At 21.5% G+C, this 25053-nt stretch overlaps 7 protein-coding genes across 7 annotated transcripts; 3 read left to right on the forward strand and 4 right to left on the reverse strand. All coding sequences in view use genetic code 6, as the record gives it.

Annotated features, from left to right (window-relative positions):
* Positions 1–260: 260 nt before the first annotated feature.
* TTHERM_00571760 (endo-1,4-beta-xylanase xylA, putative) lies at positions 261–5571 on the forward strand (the record flags this gene model as incomplete). Its single annotated transcript, XM_001027682.2, has 8 exons — positions 261–734; positions 789–943; positions 996–1069; positions 1124–1600; positions 1653–2624; positions 2705–4529; positions 4635–5362; positions 5411–5571. The coding sequence occupies exons 1-8, from the start codon at positions 453–455 to the stop codon at positions 5569–5571; spliced, it is 4674 nt and encodes a 1557-aa protein (XP_001027682.2). The 5' UTR covers positions 261–452.
* Positions 5572–6903: 1332 nt separating this feature from the next.
* Positions 6904–7782, reverse strand: TTHERM_00571750 (protein kinase; the record flags this gene model as incomplete). The annotated part of the gene is made up of 1 exon (XM_001027681.1): positions 6904–7782. The coding sequence occupies one exon, from the start codon at positions 7780–7782 to the stop codon at positions 6904–6906; it is 879 nt and encodes a 292-aa protein (XP_001027681.1).
* A 1050-nt stretch (positions 7783–8832) lies between these two features.
* TTHERM_00571740 (hypothetical protein) lies at positions 8833–12430 on the reverse strand (the record flags this gene model as incomplete). The annotated part of the gene is made up of 12 exons (XM_001027680.2): positions 8833–9287; positions 9349–9445; positions 9514–9882; positions 10052–10248; positions 10304–10522; positions 10809–10962; positions 11016–11114; positions 11173–11464; positions 11568–11773; positions 11873–12082; positions 12144–12248; positions 12380–12430. 12 exons carry the CDS (start codon positions 12428–12430, stop codon positions 8833–8835), a joined length of 2454 nt encoding a protein of 817 aa, XP_001027680.2.
* A 311-nt stretch (positions 12431–12741) lies between these two features.
* TTHERM_00571730 (transmembrane protein, putative) lies at positions 12742–15400 on the forward strand (the record flags this gene model as incomplete). Its single annotated transcript, XM_001027679.2, has 14 exons — positions 12742–12761; positions 12825–12948; positions 13005–13054; positions 13107–13193; positions 13246–13335; positions 13380–13469; positions 13768–13857; positions 13920–14003; positions 14053–14142; positions 14194–14283; positions 14340–14562; positions 14624–14713; positions 14761–14841; positions 14903–15400. 14 exons carry the CDS (start codon positions 12742–12744, stop codon positions 15398–15400), a joined length of 1707 nt encoding a protein of 568 aa, XP_001027679.2.
* Positions 15401–15560: 160 nt separating this feature from the next.
* TTHERM_00571720 (tetratricopeptide repeat protein) lies at positions 15561–17018 on the reverse strand (the record flags this gene model as incomplete). Its single annotated transcript, XM_001027678.2, has 1 exon — positions 15561–17018. The coding sequence occupies one exon, from the start codon at positions 17016–17018 to the stop codon at positions 15561–15563; it is 1458 nt and encodes a 485-aa protein (XP_001027678.2).
* Positions 17019–17395: 377 nt separating this feature from the next.
* TTHERM_00571710 (tetratricopeptide repeat protein) lies at positions 17396–21303 on the reverse strand (the record flags this gene model as incomplete). Its single annotated transcript, XM_001027677.2, has 3 exons — positions 17396–18364; positions 18509–19076; positions 19961–21303. 3 exons carry the CDS (start codon positions 21301–21303, stop codon positions 17396–17398), a joined length of 2880 nt encoding a protein of 959 aa, XP_001027677.2.
* A 1726-nt stretch (positions 21304–23029) lies between these two features.
* Positions 23030–23470, forward strand: TTHERM_00571700 (transmembrane protein, putative; the record flags this gene model as incomplete). The annotated part of the gene is made up of 2 exons (XM_001027676.2): positions 23030–23091; positions 23173–23470. 2 exons carry the CDS (start codon positions 23030–23032, stop codon positions 23468–23470), a joined length of 360 nt encoding a protein of 119 aa, XP_001027676.2.
* Between the last annotated feature and the right edge of the window lie 1583 nt (positions 23471–25053).

Here is a 25053-nt window from a genome sequence, read left to right on the forward strand (position 1 = left end):
GAAAGATGAATTTTTATTAAAAATAACTATGACAATTTAAATTTGTTGGAATAATAAATAAATAAATCAATTTAGGTAATTTTAACAGCTATAACTCTAATTATTTTTTAGATGATATTTAAAATGAGTATTTGAAAATTTTAAAAAGATTATTTATATATTGCTTGCTTATTTAATTTTATGTGTGTGTGTGAGCTGATTAATTATAAAAAGAGTTTATAAAAAGTATTGACTTCTCATTTAAATAATAAATCTGTATTAAATTTAAAAGACTACTAGCTTTTATCTTATCTTCTATTAAACAAAAATAAGTGATATTTTCACATAAAAAGAGGTAAATTAGACTAACTAAAAGCTTAGGTGAAAATAAAACATCAACCAAATTTTCATAATACTTATAAAAATCAAGTTCAAAATAGCCACTTACAGATTAAAGTATAGTAAAAATATAAATGTCTCGAAATAACTTAAAGGTTCAATTACAATAGCTTTAAGATAAATAAACAATGATGTTAAAAAATGATAGTACTATCAAAAGTGAACTTATTAAATCAAATTAGAAGGAACTTTTAATGAAGGGATAGGCAATTTAAATTAAAAATAAAGAGAATATGCATTCTTAGCTATACTTATAAGCTTCAACAAAAGAGTCAAGTTAACTATTATAGAAAAAAAATTCATAGAATGAGCAAACAATTCATTCTGATATTTTTAACACAAGCAACAATAGCAAAGTAAATAAAAATCAAGCTTAAATACATTCTTTCATAATACATTTTAACAAATAGATTTAAGGAGTGCTAGCATTAAAGTTCTCTAATACCTATACTCAGCCTTTGTAAGCAAGAGGAGAGATTTAATCAACTGTTTCTGATGTTTACACTTTAGAGAGTATTGAAACACTGAATACGAACAGATCAAACAATAACTACAACTAAAAAATGTAATAAATTTAAAAAAAAATAAACTAAAAATATTTAATATGCTATTTATAGAGTAATTGGGGAAGACAACAAAATTCACAGTTAGCATATTTCTCTATAAAATGATAGAAATTTAGTTTAGTAGAGTAAATTTATATTAAATAAAAAAATTAATAATTTAGGCTTTATATTTGAATTAGATAGAAGATATTCAATTAATAGTAACAGCTCTTTTTAGCAGCACAAATAACAAAACGAATACAAGACCATTTAAAATAAGATGTACAATAACTATGCATTGAAAATTGAGAGCTCAGAAGAAAGAATTTTGAATGCGTGCTAACTAAACTTTGATGATAGATTGAGTTCTCAGTAAAATGAAGAATAAGACCCTTCAATTTATAATTATAATGATGCAAATAATGCTAATACAAAAACAACTCATAGAAATTAATCTTAAGATTCTACTTTTAATAATAATGCATGCAATAGAAATAGCCCATTTTATTTTACTCATAATGCTAAAGAAAATCTGAATTTTCATAAAAAAAATCTAAATTGTAATCAAGAAAATGCATAGTCTAATTTATAAAAAGGAGAATTTTTATAAAATGTTATAACAAAAAATGCTAATGATGAATTAAATTTGAAAAAGAATACTCAGAATCAACACTTAAGTAAAATTTATTTTTTATTATTTTAAAGTTTTAAAAATTTTAATTTTAAAAGCAAACACTTTTTCAAAGTAAGAGGTCTGCAATTCGAACTTTTTTAGTATTGGTGAAAATGAGGGAGAAAGGTAAATAGTTAAGTCCACCAAAGGAATTTATCCAAAAGAATAAAAAAATAATCAATCTAAAACTGAATTAATTAACACTCTAAATTTTAACACTGAAACAGAAGATAAGAAATTCTAAGAGAATATTTTTACGACCAACTCTGATATGCCAAGTATCATTCTTCATAAAACTTTAAAAAGTGAAGCGAGTAATATTTTTGAGAGGGGATTCACCTTAAACGATTAACCTTCGTCTAAGAATTAAATGTCCTTTATAAATGAAGTGGAAGATGAAAATACCTAAAGATCAAGAGGTACTAATCATAAAGCATATTAAAATGGAAACGACGAATTGATCAATTAATTTAATTCCTCTTAAAGAGTATTAACTCTCAATCCTAATTAAGATATTCATGAGAATTAAAACACTTAAAATATTTATAGTAACATACCATAAAATATTTAAAATGAAGATAGCAGCTCATAACATTTTTTCTACTAAACTAACTAGCAATGTACCTTTCAAAATAATATTTATAATACCCCAACTTTGAAAGGTAGATTAACTGAAAATACAAACAATAGTTTAGATTTTTAAGAAAATAAGCAAGAGCCTTAGATTAATTAGTTTACTGTTTGTAATAATAACCCTTAGAAAAGTGATGAATACATTTAAAAGGAACCAAAAAACTTTGAATACCCTTCAATGTTTGATAGGAATTCAAAATTTTACCATGAATCAGAAGCATCTGTATGCAACGAAATGCAAGAGATATACAGTGCTAATAACGATAAACCATAGTTAAAAACTCTTAACATTCCAAACAAGGTAAATAATCCTGCTTTGTTATCCTCCCATGCAACTGAAGATAATAATTCTTTTTTGAATTCCCACAGAAACCAAATGCCATCAAAATTAGACAGTAATAAAGCTCAATCATTTCCATTAATTTATCTCTTAAATATTTAATATAAATTAAAAATGATTTTATTTAAATAAAAGGTGAAAGTTTTTCAGGAATAAAAAATGAATTTGCTTAGATTGAAGCTTAACAAGATAATAGACAATAAATTAAAAAGCAAAATATGCAAGAATAGGTTAAAAATACACAGAATAACAAATAGGAATAATTTTTGCAACAATATGAAAATAAAAGACCTCATTTTTTAAGTCAAGAAATATAAATTCCAATAGTTTCCGACAATTATTTTATGAATAAAAATAATGAATATAAAGGATAGTTAAATAATTTAACTAAGTAAAATACCTTTTCTAATGATTGCTCTGATGAAGATTAATTCACAAAGAACCTTAATAGTCTTATTAATAATAATCAAGAAAATGAACATTTAAAAAACAATGAAAAATGTTAAATTGTCAACTACCAACCCTAAATGAAAAGAGATTCAGAGGAATAAACTTAAAGATGCATATCTAAAAATAACATAATTCAAAACATTGAATAAAATAATTAAGTTTTTGCTGAGTATAATTAAGAGAAAATTAAAAAAATGAACGAAGAAATAAGATAAAAATTAAAATAGATTAATCTTAACTAAACTACCTTAAATTCAACTATTTAAATTTCATAAACACCTACTACTTAAAGAGAGCAAGAGGAAAAATTATATAATTTTATCAATTCAGAATAATCTTAATTAGCAGATTAAACTTAAAGACATAGAAATCAGAGTTAAGTGAGCTTAAATTAATCAATAAGTTAACATCAAGGATAACCTAATTCGTAGCAATTCCCTTAGAATTAAGGTTAAATACAACCTTCTTCTTCTTAAAAAAACAAATAAGGTTATTCTATTCTTCCTATTTCCTATTAAATAAATCAATCATAAATTTCAAATGAATAAAGTAAGAGTTAGTCCTTTTTAAATTAAGAGAACCAAGAGAAATGTTTTAATACTACTTGTTCTAACATTTTGTAATATCAAGATATTAACCCTAATTTAAATAAATCGGACACTAGGGTTTAAGAAGATTCATCTTCATAATCTTCAATTATGGTTGATCATAAAAACAAGTAGCAGTAAATTCAAAGCACTCAATCAACTTTATCATCAGGTCTAAATAAAAGAAGTATGTCTAATAGCCGTTATGAAAAGTTTGAGTGTAAAGAAAATACTAATAGGACTACTCAAAATCCTTCACCAAACCGTTTTGTTTAATTAAATTAAAGTATAATACCAGAAAATAAAGATGATAATAACATTTAAAAAGAATAAAAATAGTAAAAAACTGTCAAGCAAAATCCACCATAGTTAGATCCAAATTTGTCTTATGGTGATGATCTTTAAATTAATCCTCTTGATGTTATTTCTCCTTAAGAAAAAATAGCTAACTGCATTAGTTTTTAGACAGGGTAGTAAGAAGATCCTCACATGTATCCTTCATTTTAGCAACCTTCTTCTTATTATAACAATTACCCTCTGTTTGCTAACCATGATACTGAAATGGAAATTTAGAATAATAAGATTTTGGAAAATATTGATAACACTTCATCTGCAAAAAATAGCTTTTATTAATAAAAAAGTGAGTAATAAAATCATTAACTATAAAATGATTTATTTCAAGACAAAAATAATTAAAAAATATAAAACAAAAATACAATTAAAAATGCTCAGCTAAATGTGTCAAAATATTTAACAGCTGCTTAGGAAAACTTTTAAAAGAATAATAAAATAAATATCAGCAATTTGAACTATACTAACGATGCTATACTTCCTCCTTCATGCTCTTCTAAAAATAGCACAGGGTCTAATTAAAATGCTAATCACTATAATGCTTTCTCATATAAATAATTTATAATGAATATGTAAAAAATTTTAATTTTTAAAGAATTTTCATTTTCAATAATTTTGCAATAAAATCTTATTCTTTAAAATATATTTTGACTTTTTATTAAATTAATTTTTTAAAGGAAGAAGAATCTAGATTCAAGTCTTATAAAAGAAACCACTAAGAAATAAAAGCAGAATGACTCGTTTATTAAGAAAGTGCAAACAAATAAAAAACCTATTGCAACAGGAAATTTGTAAAATGATAAAAATTCTTAAAATAAAGATTTTGAGAAACTCAACAAATTAATTGATTAATAAATACAAAAAAATGTGATTAGACCACTTATAAAGAGATAAAGAGGTGATAAAGAAATTGTGTAAGATTAAAATAATTGTAGGAGTAAAGCTTCTTTATCTCATCACACTCCATCCACTCCTAAATACAATGTAAACAGCATTCCAAATTCATAAAGACCTGTACCTATAGAAATACCTTCAAATTTAGATATAAGCTTACAGCATTACATATCTAACTAATATTCACAAAAGAATTCTACTATTTAAAGCAATAAATCTAAAAGTAAGATTTCAGCAAAAAGTACATCAGCAACTCCTAAGTAAAACAAATAACCAGTCAATAATTAATTCCAAGCTGGAAAGCCATAGTTAAAAAATACAAATTTTATAATGAATAATAATATTTCATTCAATGGTACTCCATCTACTTCAAAAAGTAATATTGATAGAAATCACTCTTTCTGTATACCTAAAGATAGATCTCTAAGTAATAATAAAAGAGATAGTTTAAATAATAAAAGAAATACCTCTTCGAAATCGCCAGTATCTAGAGTAGCTTGTTTTTCTAATGGTAAAATTTTTAAAAATTTTATATTATATAAAAATGTTTAATTAATAGTAAATACAAACTAAAATTTAATGATTCATGAAGATATTGGGTTTAACAATGACAATATATTAAATTTTGGTCTTCAGACAGGATTTTATACAAATAAAAATTAAAATTTGATGAAAAGAGACCAATCCCTAAGCTTTATAAAGCACTCTTCTAAGAAGTGAAAAATTTTTGAATATTAATTTTCTTGTAAATAAAAATATATTAAAATGAAAAAAATAATTTTATGAACAAATTATAGTTTTATATAAATATATTATAATTAAAAAAATATTTTTATGAGCAAATTATGGCTTTATATTAAAAGAATTGTTCATAGTTTATATTCAAGTAATTACTTTTTCTGCTTGCTTTTTGTTTTTTAAATTATAGATTTTTTAGAAAAAAGTTATTAAGAAATATTTGTATAAAAATACTATATATTTTTTCATATTAAAGATTAAATTTTATAATATTAAATGAGTCATTCTAAATAAGATTTTATAATAAGTAATCTTATTATTAATTATATAATTACATTAAATGGAATTTAATGATAAACAGAAAAGGAAAAAGGTAGCTAACTAATTAATTATCTTTTCTAAAGATTTAATTAGTTTATAGAATTTTAATCAATAAAAAGCTTAAAATAATTACCTGAAATATTGAAAATAAATTAAATTTGTTCATTTCATTTAAAATTAAAGAAAAATTATTATATTTTTATGGTCTTTGATATAATTAATATAAATTAATCTATGTTTATAAAATAATGCTATTGGATCAAATATTTACCAAGTCATTAAAATTACTAAATTTATTTTTAGCGAAGAGATTATTTTTACAAGCTCAAAAACAAAATAAAAATACAAAAAAATTGATTTGTTTCATAATAAAAATGTAGAAAAAATGCTTATCAAAATTTAATAAATAAATAAATATATTTCTAATAATTGATTTTGTATTTTACTTTTACTCTAATGCGTTTTTTTTCTAGAAAAAAAACTAAATGTTAAATAAGTTTTTTATAAAAAAATAAAAAATTGATCAGCCTAACTAAGAATTAACCCGCTAACAAGAATGTATGTAATTTGATCTTTAAGCTAATTTTTAAATATAAAAAAAGAATCTAAAAAAGAAAGTTTTCAAAAAATTTTTTATGAATAATCTTCAAAATAAAATAAATTATAACAAAAATATGTATTAATGCATAACTTTTAAGCTTTTATTAATTATTTAAAAATAAATTAAATTGAATTATTGAGTTGTATATATGATTTAAGAAATAATATCATTTTGATAAATTGGAAAAAACGATTATTACTTTTTGGAAATAATAGTGTTTATTTGTGTATGCGGATTTTATTTAGATAATTTATATAATTTATCTTTTATATTTTTGTTTTTTATAAGTAGTAAATGTAAGAAGTGTTTAGTTATTATTTAAATAGTTTGTTAATTGGTGAATCGGATAAGAGTTTTTTATAAGGGAAAATAGTCAGTGTTAAAAGAGTATTTCAAGATGACTTTTCATTTTAATTATGTAAGTTAGCTATGTCTGTAAATTTGTTTTAAATGTCCTCCATAGTCGCTCTCTCACTTTCTTAGTATTAAAGCATACTATTAATTAAATTTTTTATTTCATCAGAAACTGGCTTATTTTATGAAAATTATATTGTCTTAGTTTTATGAATTGCTTATAACCTTTATATCAAATTAATAAATTACTCTTCAAAAGGATCTCTTCCTTAAAATTAGTAATATAATATTATTCCTATACTCCACACATTCGATTTATTTGAGTATTCATCTTCTTCGTAAATTTAAGGAGATGAAAATTTGTACCTTTGAGGTACATACGATTTTTAAAGTAGTTCCATAGAGTTCAACTAAAAGCTGATATCAATCTTAGGTGTTCCATTCTAAAATAAAATATTTTCAGGAGTTAACACCTAATCAATAATTTATTGCTGAGAAAGGAACAAAGATCCTTGAATAATTTGGTTTGAAATTGAAATTATTTGCTAGTAATTCCAGTTCATTTATTATTAGGCACAGAAAAGGTATCCTTGTTAACAAAATTCAGTTATAAGATATATATTATGATCAGTCATGTAGCAATCAAAAACTTGTATGATATTAAGATGATTAAATTTTTTCCATTTTTATACTAATCTTTTTAAGTTATCAAAGGAGATAACATCCTTCTTGTCAATAATTTTACAGGCATAAACTTAAGTAGGATTGCTTATTAAATAAGCTAAGTAGACTTTTGAAGTATAGCTTTCGCCAATAAGGCGAGACATGTCAATTTAGTATTTATCAATTTTTTTGAAAGATTTTTTCTTTGTTTGAGTCCTAGTAGATTTTACTACTTCCATACTAACTTGAGTCATCTACTTTATCAATCAATTATCGTGTATGTATGATTTTTTTATTTTTATTTTGTTTATAATTTAATTTAATTTCCTTTCTTTTTTCTTTTATTACTGAGTAACTATTCTTTGATTTGTAAATTTTTATTAGAACAGTGTTGTAGAATTATTGTTTGAACTACTTTTACAATTACTCAAAATTAATCATAATTTATTAAGAAGCAATTAATTTTATTTGAGCTTACAATACAAAATTTCTCTCTATGTATTTGAAAGAAATAAAATTAATACTACTAAGCAATAAGTTGCTATTAGTATGAGTAGAAATCAAAGTAAAAATTATTCATCCTCAAAATTTAAATTCAAAAATAATGAATTTGCTAGCTCAAAAGCATCTAAACAACAAAATTCAAAAAATTATTAGAAACAAAACAAGAATTTATTATTTTTTTTGGTATATATTCTATAGTAAAATAAATTATTATGAAAGCAAACTTGTTAAATATTTTTAAAGTAAAAATGTAATTTAAAAAATAAGTAATTTGAGCCATTCGATATAAACTTCTGTCTAAATCTTTTTTTATGAAATTAATTAATTAATTTGTGAATTTGTTTGTTAAAAGATTCATAAAGAGCTTTTATTAAATAAGTGATCGAAAATAGCAATTGTATAATTATTTATACTTCTTTAATTAAGAAAGTCTTTCAAAAAAGTGAATGAATTAGTTACTTAAAGAAAGTCAGTAAAAGATCTAGGACTAAGAACATAAAAATCAATTCTTTTAAATTATAATTAAACTAATTTAATTTAAAAATTCTACAATTTAGTTAAATTTATCACAATTGATTGAAAATATTTTTCATCAATAATGTTTGATCGAAATGAACTTCTTTTGAAAGAATTGAATAAATTTAATAATTATTACCATACAAAAAATACAAAAATATTTGAAGAATTGAAGAAGAGTCTTGAGAATAATTAAATTGGCTCATTGAATAATCATTATTAATCTAAAAAATTCAATTTTATTGATGCATGCATACATTCAATATATATTGATGATATTAAATTCAATCATTATTTTAAAATAAAGGGAAATTTTTTGGTCTGTATTATTCTGGATTATCATTAATTTGTGATTTTTCTACATCTTCTTCAAAATCATCGCTAACAGAATTTGAATCGTAGCTCTAGGAATTGTTAAATTTTTAAGATTTTTATTCTTTTAGTTATGTAGTAATTTTTATATCTTATTTTAAATTATTCAGTTAAGTCGAGAGTTTTCTAGAGTTTATGATATTCTCCTAATTGAATTTGTTATTAAATTCTATGCTATTCAGCTACAATGATTTTCTAGATTGGGCTTCTTTCTTTTTTTTCTCCACAGCCTTTTAAAGCCTCTCTTAATTTCTTATTTTTATTACTGAAGCTGCTAGATCTCTATTCTCTTCTAAGAAATTCTTCTTGCTTTCTTCGATTTCCTTAGCTTTTGTTTCTTTATCTTGCTTTTGCTTTCTTTAGTTTTCTAAAATATTATTTTAAAGCAAGAGCTTTAATTTAATAAACTGATTTTATGAATTTTTTACCTGTTAAGAATTCGTTTTTATCTGTAACTACTTACACTTTTTTAGAAGATTTACTAAAAGATTATTCTACATCAACGCCATATATTTATTCTCTTTCCTTTAATTAAAAATTAATCGATATACTTAATATATTACTTTATTTCAATAAAATTAATAAATAAATACCTTTAAAATTTAAATAAATTGCTCGAATCTTGTTGTATCAACCTTTCCATTTCCATAATAAGGACACATAATTAATTCGATTTCCTCCACTACTTTTTTTATTTTTTCATTTTCTATTTTATTTTTAAGATTCTCTACATCTCTGATTTTATCCTAAAGCTAGTTCAAGGCAAGACTACTTTTGCTTATTGCTAATCCACAGTCACTATAAGGGAGATTTTTAGTGTGCCCTAAATAATGCTTTAATCCAAGAGCTTCTGCCTCCTATCGGCTAACAAATTTTTTCTTCTTCTTAACATATTATGAATTCTTTTCTTAAATTGTAACCTCTACAATTTTAGGCAGAACAAACTATTTTTCTTCATCTTCCTAAATTTTATAATTCAAATTTAGATTTTAGCCAAATAAATATTTTATTTTAAATACTCAAAATAAAATATTACCATTTTAATATAAATAAATCCTTCCAATTTTAATTAAATTGAACTAAATAATGAATTTATTTTAAATTTATATAAAAAAAGAAATAAAAAAATACATTTTATTATTTTTAAGTCAAAGAGAAAAAATTCTAAGTGCTTTGGGCCTTTGCCTTTTTGGAAAAGAACGAAGGATCAATAGATTTAGTTACTACAAAATTTTCTTTGAAAAATTTAGTCTCAGAATCAAATATATCAAGTTTTGAATAAAAATCTTTAGACATCACTTTTCTCTCTTTCAGTTGAGTACCTCCAACTAAAATACAAATAAATTCATTTTAATGTTGTCAGCTAATTTACAATAAATTTACTTATAAGTCCTTGCGAATTTGCCATTTTATCTATAGTTGCTTATATTTCTTAGTCTGTAACTTACTTTCTATTTTTCTAGCTTAAGATATCTGCTCTCATGCTATCTACTTTATTATATACTGCATAACAATACTCACAAACTCGGATTCTTTTATAAATATTATCAAATTTATAATGAGAGAATAAAGGACAAGCAGAAATCTAGCTAAATGAATAATCTTTATTTATTAATAAATATTTTAATTTAAATAAACAAAATTATTTAAATAGCCATTTAAAATATTTTCTAAAAGTAATTTTTTATCAAATAAAATTTATTATTTTTTAATTGATTTTATTTTAAAATTAGGGAAATTATTTAATTTTTTTTGAGTTTCTCAAATTTATTTTTAATTTTAACATTTCCCTACAATATAATCAGTTAATTTTTAGTAATAATTTTTGAATTATTATGAAATTAAAAAAGAATATCATAAAAGTAAAAATAAATGATTTATTTTTTACATTTTCTCACTTTAAAAATGAGCTGTTCGGTTATCTTTACTCCTTGCTAAACAGACTTTATTGATTAAATTGTTTTATATCTTTCTATTTGATCTAATATAATAGATTTATATTAAACATAAAATACTTGATCTTTCTTTTTTTAAGATTAAATCTAAAAATATTTTAAGTCATTAATATTTAGGTTATTTTAAATAAAATTAATACAAAAACTGAAAATGCTTCATCATTCTCTTCATAGTAAGTCGAATCTCCTGCACAATCACAATACTATCCGATACACTTAAATTCTTCCATTTAAGGAAACTTGTATAAGAATAGTATTAGATTAAAATTATGCTGAAATTTAGAATAAAATATTTACTTAAAACTATTCTAAGTTGTTTTTGTCTAAATTTATATCAATTTCTCCATCTGCTCCATAAAAGTTAATTTTTTCAGCTCCTGAGAGATATATTTAACCACTGTCATTCATGAAAAATTCTATTTGCATTTCTGCTATTGTCTTATGATATTTTGTTTCTAAAAATCTAACTAAACTCGTAGCAAGTAAATTGCATTTTTCGTTTACAGAACTGGCTAAAGACTTAAACAGCTTCGTCTCAAATGTAAATGTCTTCTTTTAAGAGCCTTCTTTCTTTAAAAATTCAGCTGTACTTTATTTAATTTAAACATGTAATTATTTCATTTAATTCTAAAAAATGATTGAATTTATTGTACACTCATTTTTACACAAACAAATATTTTAGAAAATTTTACTCTAATTTTTTTGTTTCCACATTTCTTCTTTCTATCATGCATTTTCTATTTCTTCCACTATATGTAACTTAATATAATACTGTTCCTTTATAACTATTTATAGGATAATAGCCTATTATTTTAGTCCAATGATTTAGTAACTCCTAATGATCTTATGGCTTTGACATTAACTACTCTGCTACAGAAAGTGAAGCAGGTCTCACTACCTTTAAATACACAAATAATGTAACTCATAATTAAAAAAGCAAATAGAAATGTTTGCAATATAAAAATTGCTTAAATGATATTTATATTATTATCATTACAGTTATATCGCGAGCAGATTGATAGAAATAAAATAGCATTTTATCAATTTTATTCTTTTAAAAGTAGTTTTAGGAAATAAGATTTGAATACTAAGAATCGTTATAATTCTCTATCTCATTTAAATCTTCTTATCTTATCTTAGGGTTTTTAAAATACTCCTTTATGACTTAAAACTTCAGCCATTCTTCATCTTTTTATTTGATTTTACGCTATTCAATTTTGTTAAAAATTTTAAACATTAGTTTGTTAACTATTATTTTTGCTATTTACTTTTTCATCCATATAGAGCCAATGCTTAGGCTCTCCTTATTTCAGAATAATAATATCATTTATCATAAATCCAATTCCATAAAGTGTCTCAAAGTCTGTTGCAGCCTATTTTCAAAAAAAAATCAATGAATTCTACTCTAATCATTTAAAAGATTTCAAAGGCTTTTTAAGCTTGAGTTAATGAAAGATATATAAAATATCCTTTAAAAAATGTTTAAACATGATCTCTTAAGTACTTTTTTAAGAGTATTAATTAGCCAGAGAAAATCCTCTTCCTTATTTGCCATATTTTTAATCTTAAAAGTAAAATATCTATATTCAACTAAAACAAAAAGCAAATTTATTATTATTATTAAATTAATTTTTGAAACCAGTGTAAATGTTATTTTAATGATAAATTGGTTAATGCATAATATAAAGATTTTATTAAGTATAATCAGTTATTTAAAAAAAAAATTTAATATCTTTAACTAAAATATATTTATTTATTGAAGAGTAAAAATGTTTTATTCAAGATTATAATTTGTTTTAAAATTTTTATAAAAATAAAAATAATTAATTTTTATTGAAAATAAAAAGGAACTAATCTAAAAATAAAATGATTGAAGATAAACTAGAGTAAATTGTTTTATTTTACCTCTTAAATATATATATTAACTAAAATATATTTATTTATTGAAGAGTTACATGCTTTATTAAAGATTATAATTTGTTTTAAAATTTAAAAAAAAATAAAAATAACTAATTTTTATTGAAAATAAATAGGAGCTTATCTAAAAATAAAATGACTGAAGATAAACAAAAAGTAAATTGTTTTATTTTACCTCTTAAATATATATATTAATTTTAATACCTCAAAAGATTTTTAATTCTAACATTTCAAGTTTAACTTAATTGACAATAGGATAAAGGTAATTTATTCATTACTATTCTAAGTTAATTTACATAAATTAAATTTTAAAGCTGCAAATTAATCTGTTTTGAAGAACTTCAATAACTTTAAGAATTAAAGAATGGAATTTGTCTGAAATAATTGTCTTTAAACTTATCGTATTATTTATTGCTTTTAAAATAAAAATAATTATATTTTACTAATTTAAAGATCAAAATCGATTGGTGTGGAATATGCTATTTAAATCGCCTCATATATTTCATCATTAGAAAATCTTTCTGAACTTAAGATTAACTTATCGTAAATGTTTTTAATTAAATAACTTTTAAATGCTTTCTTTTAAGTACAAATTAGATTGAGTCACAAGGAGCTAAGGCATTTGGAGAATCTTTACAAAAATTTTAAAACCTTAAATAACTTTGCTTATATGTAAGGTAAATATTTTAAAAGCATATATTTTCTTGAGCTTTGAATTCTTCTTAAGATAATAATTAGAAATTTGTTTATCAATAATTTATTTGGAAGAATGTTTTTTTTTAATGAATAGAGTTTTATTTATTATAAATTCTTTCTTCTAAAATTAATATAATTCTATTTATTTCAACAAAAATTTTGATTTATATATTTTTGATAACAATTTTAAGAAGTGTTTATAATTATAAAAAGTATAAAATTGCAATATTTTAAAAATAAGAAATATATTAAATAATAATATTTAATTGTATTATTTAGCTTTAATCAAATAAAGAGTGAAGGTTTGGCAAGTATTGCAGAAGGGATCTCTAAAATGAAAAGTTTAGAATAATTAACTCTCTCAGCTAAGTATTTAAAGATTTTATTTAAGATTCATATAATTACTAATAATAATTATTACTTTTTTAAAGCTAAAATTAGATTAAAGAATTTTATTAGTTAGGAAATTCTATTGAAAAATTAGCAAATATAAATTTTTTGCATCTTTCACTTGCGTAAAAAAGTTTACTTAAAAAAAGTCTTAAATAAAATTTTAAAATAAAGTTAGAATTCGATTAACAGCGAAGGTATTTAGCAATTATGTAAGGGCATTTCAAAATGTTCTCATATAAAGTCTTTAATACTCTAATTATAGTAATTAAAATAAGTAAAAATATTTTTTAAAAATTAAAAATATTATAAAAGAAATAACGCTTTAGCTGATGAAGGAATTTTAAATTTATCTAATTGGTTGTAAAAATGCCAAAAAATTGTGCATTTAAACCTTGATTTAACGTATAAATAAAATATTATAAGCTTAATAAATAAACATATTAATAATTAATTAATAGTAATAATTCAGTTAATGAATAAGGAGCCCTACATTTGGCTAACTTAATATAAGAATTAAAGTGCCTCACTCATTTAAGCATCAATTTATAGTAAAGAAATTTCAAAACTATTTTATTAATTTTTTTTAAGAATTAATAAAATTCAGCATAATGGTCTTTTATACTTGATTGGAAGTATTAGCAAAATTAAAATGTAATTGATTAACTTATCTCTGAATTTATAGTAAATTTTTAATTCTTAAACTGATAAGTAAGTAAGTAAATATCTTATTAAACTAAAATAGTAATAACCAAATCTCTATATAAGGAATCCATAACTTATTTTTATAAATTTCGCAATACAACAAACTTAAATAACTAGATTTAAATTTAGAGTAACAAAATTTTTTAATCAAATTATATTTTAAAACGATTTTTATAGAAAAAATTAGAGTCAGATATAAAATATCTAATTTAGTTTTAAAAACTTAGAGTAGTTATAATTTCTCAAATTAAATATTTTGTAAAATATAATTTTTTATTTAAATTTTAAATAATATTTTTACTTTTTTTTAAATATTTAGGTAAAACGGATTTAGCATATACTTTAAAAAGAAATTTATTAGCCTTTGTTTTCTTCATTGTAAAAGATTAGTACAAATTTAATTACAAAAATGAAAGCTAGACATCATATTACTTAAAATGCTAAATAAAATTTTTACTTATTTAATTCCATATGTATATTGAAAAAAATATTTATTAACACACAAAATATCTTTTATTTTTTATTTAATCTACTTTTTCAAATTTCAGAAGAAATTATAATTTAAGAAGTAATCAAAATTTCTTATTACTTAATAAAATCTAAATAAGTAATTAAATCTATTTATTAATTTTAATGGATAACTTATTAAGAGGGTTAAAGATAATAAAGTTATTTAAATCTAAGTTTTTTTTAATTATTTAAAAACCAACATTTTTTTCAAAATAATTATTTTTTTATATTCCTTACTCCCACAATTTATAATATTATGATTATTATTCCTCTCACTAAATTCTATTAAAATATACATATAATGTGATATGAGCTTAATTTAAATATTAAATATTTGTAAAAAGTCACAAAACTTTTAGAATGCCCATAGAAAATAGAATTTTGAAAACTTACATTTGAATAAGTATTATTCTGATTTGAATTCTTAAAATCAATTTAGAAAATACAAAAATTAAAATAAAATCTTATCATATACTTTTTTTACATTACTTTAAATATACTTGCCCTTAGTAATCATTAGGATACATACTTAAGAGTTTATTGAGTAATCTGAGAGAAGTTTCAAATTTTTAAAGCATATATTTACTCCTTGATTTGTTATATAGATAATCATTATCTAATGGTTATATTTTTAAAGCTTAAGTAAAAGCTTTTATTTCTTAATGGCGCTTTTTTTAGAAATTAAAAACTACTCCAAGATTATTATAAGCTTGATCATTATTTTAATTGATTTCTAAAACTTTTTTATAGTAAAATATTGCTTTTTCGTATTAGTTAGTATTTTTCTACGAATTCCCTAAATTATAATAAGCAAGCTCACAAAATTGATTCAATTTAATTGCTTATTCATTCCAATAAGTTGATTATTTAAAATCCAATTTTGCATTGTAAACTCTACCCATCCAAGCTAAATACAAATCTTTTCTAGGGTTTTTTAATATTAAATCTCTAAGTAAATCAATGCATTTCTAGTAAGATTCATTTTCGAATTATTAAATTACTAAGTCTAACAAAATTTGCTCTTATTAATCTTCTTCTTCTACTTCCATTTTGTTTTCACAATAATTTATATGTTTTTCTATTTATTCAAATAATTTAATTGCTTAGTCTGTTGTTGGCATATTTGTTTCCTAAAGTGTAGCTAATTTCTACATTATAATATTACTATAAAAAGATATTTTTGATTATGGTTGTATTCTTTTTTGTTTTGCATAAGCATACAATTAATCTTTATTAGCGCCAGACAGTTGATAAATCCATAAACAAATATAGTGCATATCAACTAAAATATTTACGCTTGCTTATTATTAAGAATCTGATAGATCATTCTGTTTGCTTAAAGTGTTTATTGTCTATGTTGGTAGGTTAAGAAGGTATTTATCCTCAATAGAAAATTATTTTGGTTAAATATTTTAAAAATCTGAGTCTAATTCCTAAAAGCTCCATATTTTAATCACATTATTACTATCTAGTCTAATTGACTTTAATGAAACGTTACTTAGGTACATTTGGTTACTATGGAGATACTATACTCCTTTTAAAATTTGTAATGAAATATTTGAAAAGATTTGATCATTTATCTCTTCAGGGAAGCTATCTTAAATCCATTATTTTAAATTATTTTAGCATTTTTCCAATAAGATAAAAAAATGATTTTCAATAATAAAATGATCAATAATCTTTATTATGTTTGGATGATTGCATTTCTTTATAGACTAAACTTTAAGATTACAGGAACTTAATTTTTTATTTTTTATATCATTATCAACATCAAATATATTGTTTACATATAAACAAAACTGATTCTTATTTTGGTCTTCCACATTCAAAATATCATCCTCTCTTAGAATATCATTCTCGCTTTAATTTAAAATTTAAATATTTTTATGATCTAGCAACAACTACTTTACAGAAGTAAAATTCATTGTTTTACAGTATTAAACTTTTTGGCGCTTATATTAATTTATATCACAGTTTTTATTTAAGTTATAAGTAATAAGTATATCAAAAATACTCTGATCTTTATTTCATTTAAGTTTTTAATCATGGATTTTATAAAGATTAAAAAAATTAATTTTTAATACTTATTTAAGGTTTTGTAAAAAAAAAAATAATCAGGATAAGAATGAATAATTTAATTTTTAGGATTTTTGATAATATCTTTGCTTTATTTGTATTTGTTATAATTATGATTTTAGATTAAGAAATTCTTTTAAATGTTTAAAATTGTAAAATAAAAATAATTTTTAATCTTAAAACGTTTTTAATCAACATAAAATACAGTTTAAAATATTTTATTTAATCAAATCATATTTTTAGATTTTTTAATAAGTTCTAAACTTCTTTATTCATTTTGTTTTTAGTCAAATGCTTTTTTGCAATAATAAATTGCTTTGTTATATTTTTTTTTCATATAATAAGTAGTGGCTGAATAAAAGTAAAATCTATTAGACTCTAGTTTTTTTTCAGCATCCTTCATCAAAACTTGTGAATTTGAATACTTACGAATTTTGTAATATTGATTACTTAAGGAAAAGTAACTTATTTCATTGGGAGATACTTTTAATAATTTTTTAAAGTAAACAATAGCTTCTTTATAATTATTTTAAATGGATTCCATTTCTCCCAAATAAGTAAGGGACTTGTGATATGTGGGATCAATTTCAAGAGTCTTTAAAAACCATTTTTTAGCTTCTTCGTAATTTCTTTTTAGATAAAAACTTTTCCCCATGTTATGATAGAGGAATTATTTTTCAGGCTTTATTTCAATAGCTCTGAGATACATCTCCTGAGCTGAAGTATCCATAGTTTAAATGTCATAAATTTAACCCAAATTATTCATGCTATATATGTTTTTTGGATTGCAATCTATTGATTTATAATAAAAATGTTTTGCTTTTTCGTATTCCTTTCTTATTTTCGAAATATTTCCTAAATTAAAATAACAGATTTCATTATTTGGATTGATTTTCAAAGATTAGCTGCTCCAATATTCTGCTTCATCTAATTAGTTCATAGCATAATAACATCTGCTTATCAAAACCAAATACTTATCTATACCTTAATTATTCTAAAGTAATTTAAATAAAATATTCAAAGCTTCTAGGAATTTTTGGTTATCAAATTATCTTTTTGCTTCAGCAAACATTTCAATTTCTGCTTCTGATTATTAAGATTCTTTGACTGAATCTATCCATTACTAGGCTGATTAGAAAAAAATCATTAAGTCATTAAGCCTTGGCCTTTATTATATATCTCTCTATAGAGTTCGCTATAAAAAAAAATTAATCATATAATGAACTTAAAATTATATTTAATAAGAATCTATACCCAGAGCAAATTATTTTTATTGTAAATAGCTTGCTCCTGCCATCTCATAGAGACACATGCATATTGACCAAATATTACCTTTTACTGTGAGATTTTCCTTATAATGTATTTCTTATTAATCGTTTTCTAAAATAAAATCTTCTGGAGGGATAAAAGGTAATTTATAATCTTCAAATTTACTTAAAATAGCAGTCAATACATTTTTATCTGAATTTTGTTGAGTCTAGAAATATAAAAATTTTACATTCATGTTTTTATCTACAAAAATGCTTTTAAGAGTTGGAATATGCAAGAATAGATTTTTAGAATGTAAATAATCAAGTCCTTTGAGCAATTGTATAGTAATGCTAACATATGATTAGTTAAACTAATCTGAATCAGAATGCTACAAAGTTACATCGTAGAGAGATCTTTCAACACTTTCAAGTAAAATGAAATGGTAGTTTTAAATTATAAAAGAATCAAAGTATTTTAAAATATTTGGATGGTCACAATTCCTTAAATCGACTATCATTTCCTCCAGTTTTTTAATTTTATTAGATCTCTAAAATGATTACAAACCCTCAAAAGAATCAATAATAATTGTAAAACTTTAAGTGCTTGATTTTCCAATCACAATTATTGAAGAATGATTATTGTTACTATAAGAAATACTTTTTTTAATTTAAATTTATTTATGATTATTGAGTAATTCATTTACATCTTTTAGATGTTCAAAACTTTAAAAGATTTGTTTGTTTGATGAATCTTTTATTTTTATTTATTTTTGTTTATATTTGAGTATCTAACTTTGAAAATTTTAAAGCAAACAAGAAAGTCAGAAAGATATACATACATACAATCATTAGTTTCTGATAACAAATATTTAATTTGATCAAAAAAAAGGATTTTTGAAGTTAATTATTTTTAAAATATTATCAAAATTATTTTTCCAAAATGCGATTATTTTATTTAATCAGAAAATAATAAATACTTCAATTTTTCAATGGTTATCTTTTCTGGCTTTGATTTTAAAATTTACAAATTTTCTTCACATTCATAATTGTTAAAAAAAAACAAGGCTCTTAATTCAAAAATTAGAAAATACATAAATTTAAAGTATTTATTATAATCTCAAGTATTTTTTATCTATTCTCATTTTGTGATTGATAGATACCTTTTTTACTTATCTTATCTCTATCAGAAATATTTTTTTATCACATTAAATTTATTTTCTATTCCCACCTTTTAAATTTGTAAATAACATTTGCACATTAAAAAATAAATTATTTAATTCTTTTCAATTTATAAGATTAAAAGTTTTTAATATCAAAATACATTTAAAAATATTTTATTTAATCAAATAAATTTTTTAGACAATCTGATAAATGTTAAACTGTTTTAGTCATTTGATTTTTAGTCCAATGCTTTTTTGTAATAATAAATTGCTTTTTCATATTATTTTTTGCAATAGTAAGTAGAGGCTAAAATATAGTAAAGATTTTGAGACTTTAGTTTTTTTTGAGCTTACTAAAAGCAAACTAGTGAATTTGAATACTTACCATTTTTGTAATATTGAGTACCTAAAGAAAAGTAAGTATTTTCATTAGGAGATACTTTTAATGATTTATGAAAATAGACCATTGCTTCTTGATGATTATTCTGAATGAATTCTATTTCTCCCAAATAAGTAAGGGACTTGTGATATGTGGGATCAATATCAAGAGTCTTTAAAAACCATTTTTTAGCTTCTTCGTAATTGCTTTGTAGATAAAAGCTTCTCCCCATATTATAATAGAGGAATTGTTTTTCAGGCTGTATTTCAATAGCTCTGAGATACATCTATTGTGCTTAAGCTTCCATTGATTAAGAGTCATAAATCAAACCCAAATTATTCATGCTATATATGTTTTTTGGATTGCAATCTATTGATCTCTAAAAAAAATTAATAGCTTTTTCGAAATTCTTTCTAATTTTCCAAATATTTCCTAAATTAAAATAAGAGATATCGTTATTTGGATTGATTTTCAAAGATTAGCTGCTCCAATATTCTGATTCATCTAATTAGTTAATAGCACAATAACATCTGCCTATCCAAGCCAAATACTTATCAATACATTAATTACTCTAAAGTAATTTCTGTAAAATATTCAAAGCTTCTAGGTATTTTTAGTTATCAAATTCTTTTTGTACTTCAGCAAACATTTCAATTTCTGCTTCTGATTACTAAGATTCTTTGATTTAATCTATCCATTACTAGGCTGATTAGAAAAAAACCATTAAGTCATTAAGCTTTGGCCTTTATTATATATCTCTCTATAGAGTTCGCTACAAAATAAGATTAATCATATAATGAACTTAAAATTATAATTTATAAGAATCTATACCCAGAGCAAATTATTTTTATTGTAAATAGCTTGCTCCTGCCATCTCATAGAGACACATGCATATTGACCAAATATTACCTTCTACTGTGAGATTTTCCTTATAATGTATTTCTTATTAATCGTTTTCTAAAATAAAATCTTCTGGAGGGATAAAAGGTAATTTATAATGGTCAAAATAACTTAAAATAGTTGTCAATTCATTTTTATCTGAATTTTGTTGAGTCTAGAAATATAAAAATTTTACATTCATGTTTTTATCTACAAAAATGCTTTTAAGAGTTGGAATATGCAAGAATAGATTTTTAGAATGTAAATAATCAAGTCCTTTAAGCAATTGTATAGTAATGTTGAAATATGATTAGTTAAACTAATCTGAACCAGAATGCTACAAAACTACATCGTAGAGCGATCTTTCAACACCTTCAAGTAAAATGAAATGGTAGTTTTAAATTATAAAAGAATCAAAGTATTTTAAAATATTTGGATGATCACAATTCCTTAAATCGACTATCATTTCCTCCAGTTTTTTAATTTTATTAGACCTCTAATATGATTACAAACCCTCAAAAGAATCAATAATAATTGTAAAACTTTAAGTGCTTGATTTTCCAATCACAATTTATGAAGAGTTATTATAATTACAATAAGAAATGCTTTTTGTAATATGTATTTATTTATGATTACAGAGTAATTCATTTACATCTTTTTGATGTTCAAAACTTTAAAACATTTGTTTGCTTGATGAATCTTCTACTTTTATTTATTTTTGTTTATATTTAAGTATCTAACTTTGAAAATTTGAAGCAAATAAGAAATTCAGAAAGATAAAAAATCATTAGTTTTTGATAATAAATATTTAATTTGATCAAAAAAAAAGGATTTTTGAAGTTAATTATTTTTAAAATATTATCAAAGTTATATTTCCTAAAACGCTATTATTTTATTTAATCAGAAAATAATAAATACTTCAATCTTTCAATTTTCATTTAGCTTTGATTTTAAAATTTACAAATTTTCTTCTTTTGAGTTACAGCTCCATCAGCTGATTTTTAAAATAGCAAAGTGCTATAAATTGGAATTAGAAATTACAGTATTTAAATTTATAATTTAAAATTGTTTATTTTATAAGAATACTCAAAAATAAAGGTCAACAAAAATAATATTAGGATTATTTTATAAATAACTTTAAATATATAAGTTAAAAACTAATCTTTAAAAGATAGCTTAATACAATTAACTAAAATACAGCTGTTAGACCTGATCAAAATCTTTAAAGCTTCGTTCTTATTCTAAACTGTTACATTTTAAGTTTAATTTAATGTTTAACTATTTATTTAAAAAATAATTTGCTAAGTCTAAGAAGCTATTCATAGATTTTATATAAAATAATTTGATTTCTTTGATTTAAGGTTTGATTGAATATTCTGGCATATACATTTCTAAATCTTATATTTCTAATTTATGGATATGAACAATCTATCCTCCATATATGGAGTTAAATCTTTTTGCTTATTCAAAATAGTTAAGATAGCTCATTTTAATCTCACTCTAACCAAAATAAAATAGTAAAGAAAAATTATCTACCATATTTTTTACTTTCAACATTTTTAAATTTTTGTAAGAAACTTCACTCCTTTTCTTATATTTGTAAATATTTTAAAGCTGTTTTCTTTCAAGTTAAATATAAACAGGATATTTAATAGTTTTTATTGAGTGTTAGTAGATTTCAATAATCTTAAATGTAATATCTATCAATAGCAAAGTAAATAAAATAGATTATTCAAGATTAACACTTTTAAGTACAAACTCGTCAATACTATAAACTAAGAAAACTAATTTTTACAGCATTTGCCCAATAATATAAGTATTTAAAATGCTTATTGGAAGCATCTAATCTTATCTATAATATTAAATATCATCAATTTCTCTAATATCAACATGGAAGTGTAAAAAAAAGAGAATTGAATGAATGAAATATTTAGATACATGAGACTAATATATTGATTTCTCCATCTTACTTTGAAGATTCAAAATAAATAGCAATATAAAGACAGATAAACCTAAGAAGCTGTAGATATAAGTATTTCTTTATATCAAAAAGGATAAGTAAACGTAATAAATCATCAAACTAAGGCTAGATTTTAGAATACTTATTAGTGGCACTTAGAAAAAAAAGTTTATTTATTGCAGCCACACTTCTAATTATTATAGACTCTAACATAAGTAGAAAACAGGCAAGGATGATAGGCAAAAAAGAAATAAATTAAACTAGTAAGAGTAAAAAAAAATCACTAGCACTAAAGTAAAGATGATTGAATTAATATATTTCTTAAAATCAAAATAATCTAAAAAATGAAAAATATCAAAACCATATTTTTTTGAGATAAAAAATAGGAATCCTTCCTCTACAAACAGCAAAAGCGAAAAATATTTTAAAATTTTATCCCAAGCACTTAATCTACTTTATAAATTTATCTATTAAAGGTGGCCTTCTATGTATATTAAAAATAAAAATTTCCGTACTAAAAAGAATAGAGTTAGCAAGATGTAATATAAGACAATATTCTTTTCCTATTTAATAAAATTTTTATTATACTTAAAAAATTATTTAAAGAATTACCTTTATAAAGCTCTATAAAATAATAACTATAAAAATAGTATTTATTTTATTTAAGCAGTGAGTTATTACTTTAAAATAGTTATTTAATTTAGACATTTATTTATTTATTAAATAATTATAATTTATTTATTAACAATTAATTATTTCATTAATGATACTTTTATAAAAGATTATAGAAATAAATGTCTCAAAATGTCTTTTTTGATGTTTCGTTTTTAAAATAATAAAATCAAAATTGATAAGATTGTTTAGATTTATCTAAAAGATCAAATATACAAATTTAAAATATTTATTAGTGAATTATGAAATCTGTTTGCCAATAAATATAAAATCTAAATTTCTTATCATGCTATTTTCTGTTTAAAATACCCAAATCAAATTTTATAAGATTTATAAATTCATACTTTCTGAGGAATTATTTTTGATATTGCTAGAAATAAAAATATAAATAAAGAGATTTTATAAATTCAGTAATGAATAAGTTAAAAATGATATAAAAAATATCTATTATAAAAATAAATTTTAAATCCAAATCAAATATTTTGTCGATTTTAAGACAAAAAAAAAAATTTCTTAAAAAAACACTAAAAATTCTTATTTGATTTATTTGATGAATTTTATTTTTTTTTAAATGCTTACAAATTATTAAGAATAGAATTAAATCGAATAATATAAAATCTGATGAAATTAAATTAGCAAACATGCAATAAAATAGAATTAAAAACATAGTTTTGATTATAAAAATAAATTCTTACATAAAAGAATATATATTTTTAGAGAATCATTTAATTAAAACTAACCTTAAATTCTTTCTTTTTAATAGCGATAATACTTTATAGTGATAATTTAGATAACTCTTATTCATGTCAAGATACTTCAAATTATGCATATTCTTTAATTAAAACTTCTAATCATGATTATAATAAGATATGAAATTTATGTTTAAATAATATAATTTGTCTAAGCATTAAAGGAATTAAGCCATTTCTTTAATCAAATTATGAAATTTTCCACTAATCTAAATAGTAAGCTTATTCATATTATGAAATAAATTAAGAGTGTTAATAAATTCTCTTAAAACTTCAAAATTATTAATCTTTTCATAATTTAATAAAACATTTAATTCTTGAATTAAGGCTTATTGTTAGGAATTGTCATTTAGCTTTATTTGACAACATTTATTTATTTGAATGTTTTAAATTTTTACATTCTAATATTTTAAATTTGGTAATTAATCTAAAATTTCAATTAATAAAACATTAAATTTATCACTCAAATCAATCTCTATATTTTCTAGCTTTTTTAGTTTCGTTATACAATTAGATATTGACTGAACTCCAATTTTCCCCAAGCTAGCTTTAAAATCTATATTAAGTTTAAGGCATACTAAATTTTGTAATAATGGAAGTGTTTTTAAAAAAGCTTTATTTAATTCAAAATTTTTTTATTCATCTTAATTCTGTATCTAAAAAGTAAAACACTTTAAGTTAACGAGTTTAGATAAATTAATATCTAGAATTTGTTGTAAACTGAACAAATTATTTTTTTGGTTATCAATTTTAATTTGTAATTCACTTAGACAGTTATTAATTTTAATGCCTTCAGTTAATAAATTGGCTAAATTTTTAAAAGAAAATTCATTAT

The sequence above is a fragment of the Tetrahymena thermophila genome (genome assembly GCF_000189635.1).
Source record: "Tetrahymena thermophila SB210 genomic scaffold scf_8254431, whole genome shotgun sequence".
NCBI classification, from domain to species: domain Eukaryota; phylum Ciliophora; class Oligohymenophorea; order Hymenostomatida; family Tetrahymenidae; genus Tetrahymena; species Tetrahymena thermophila.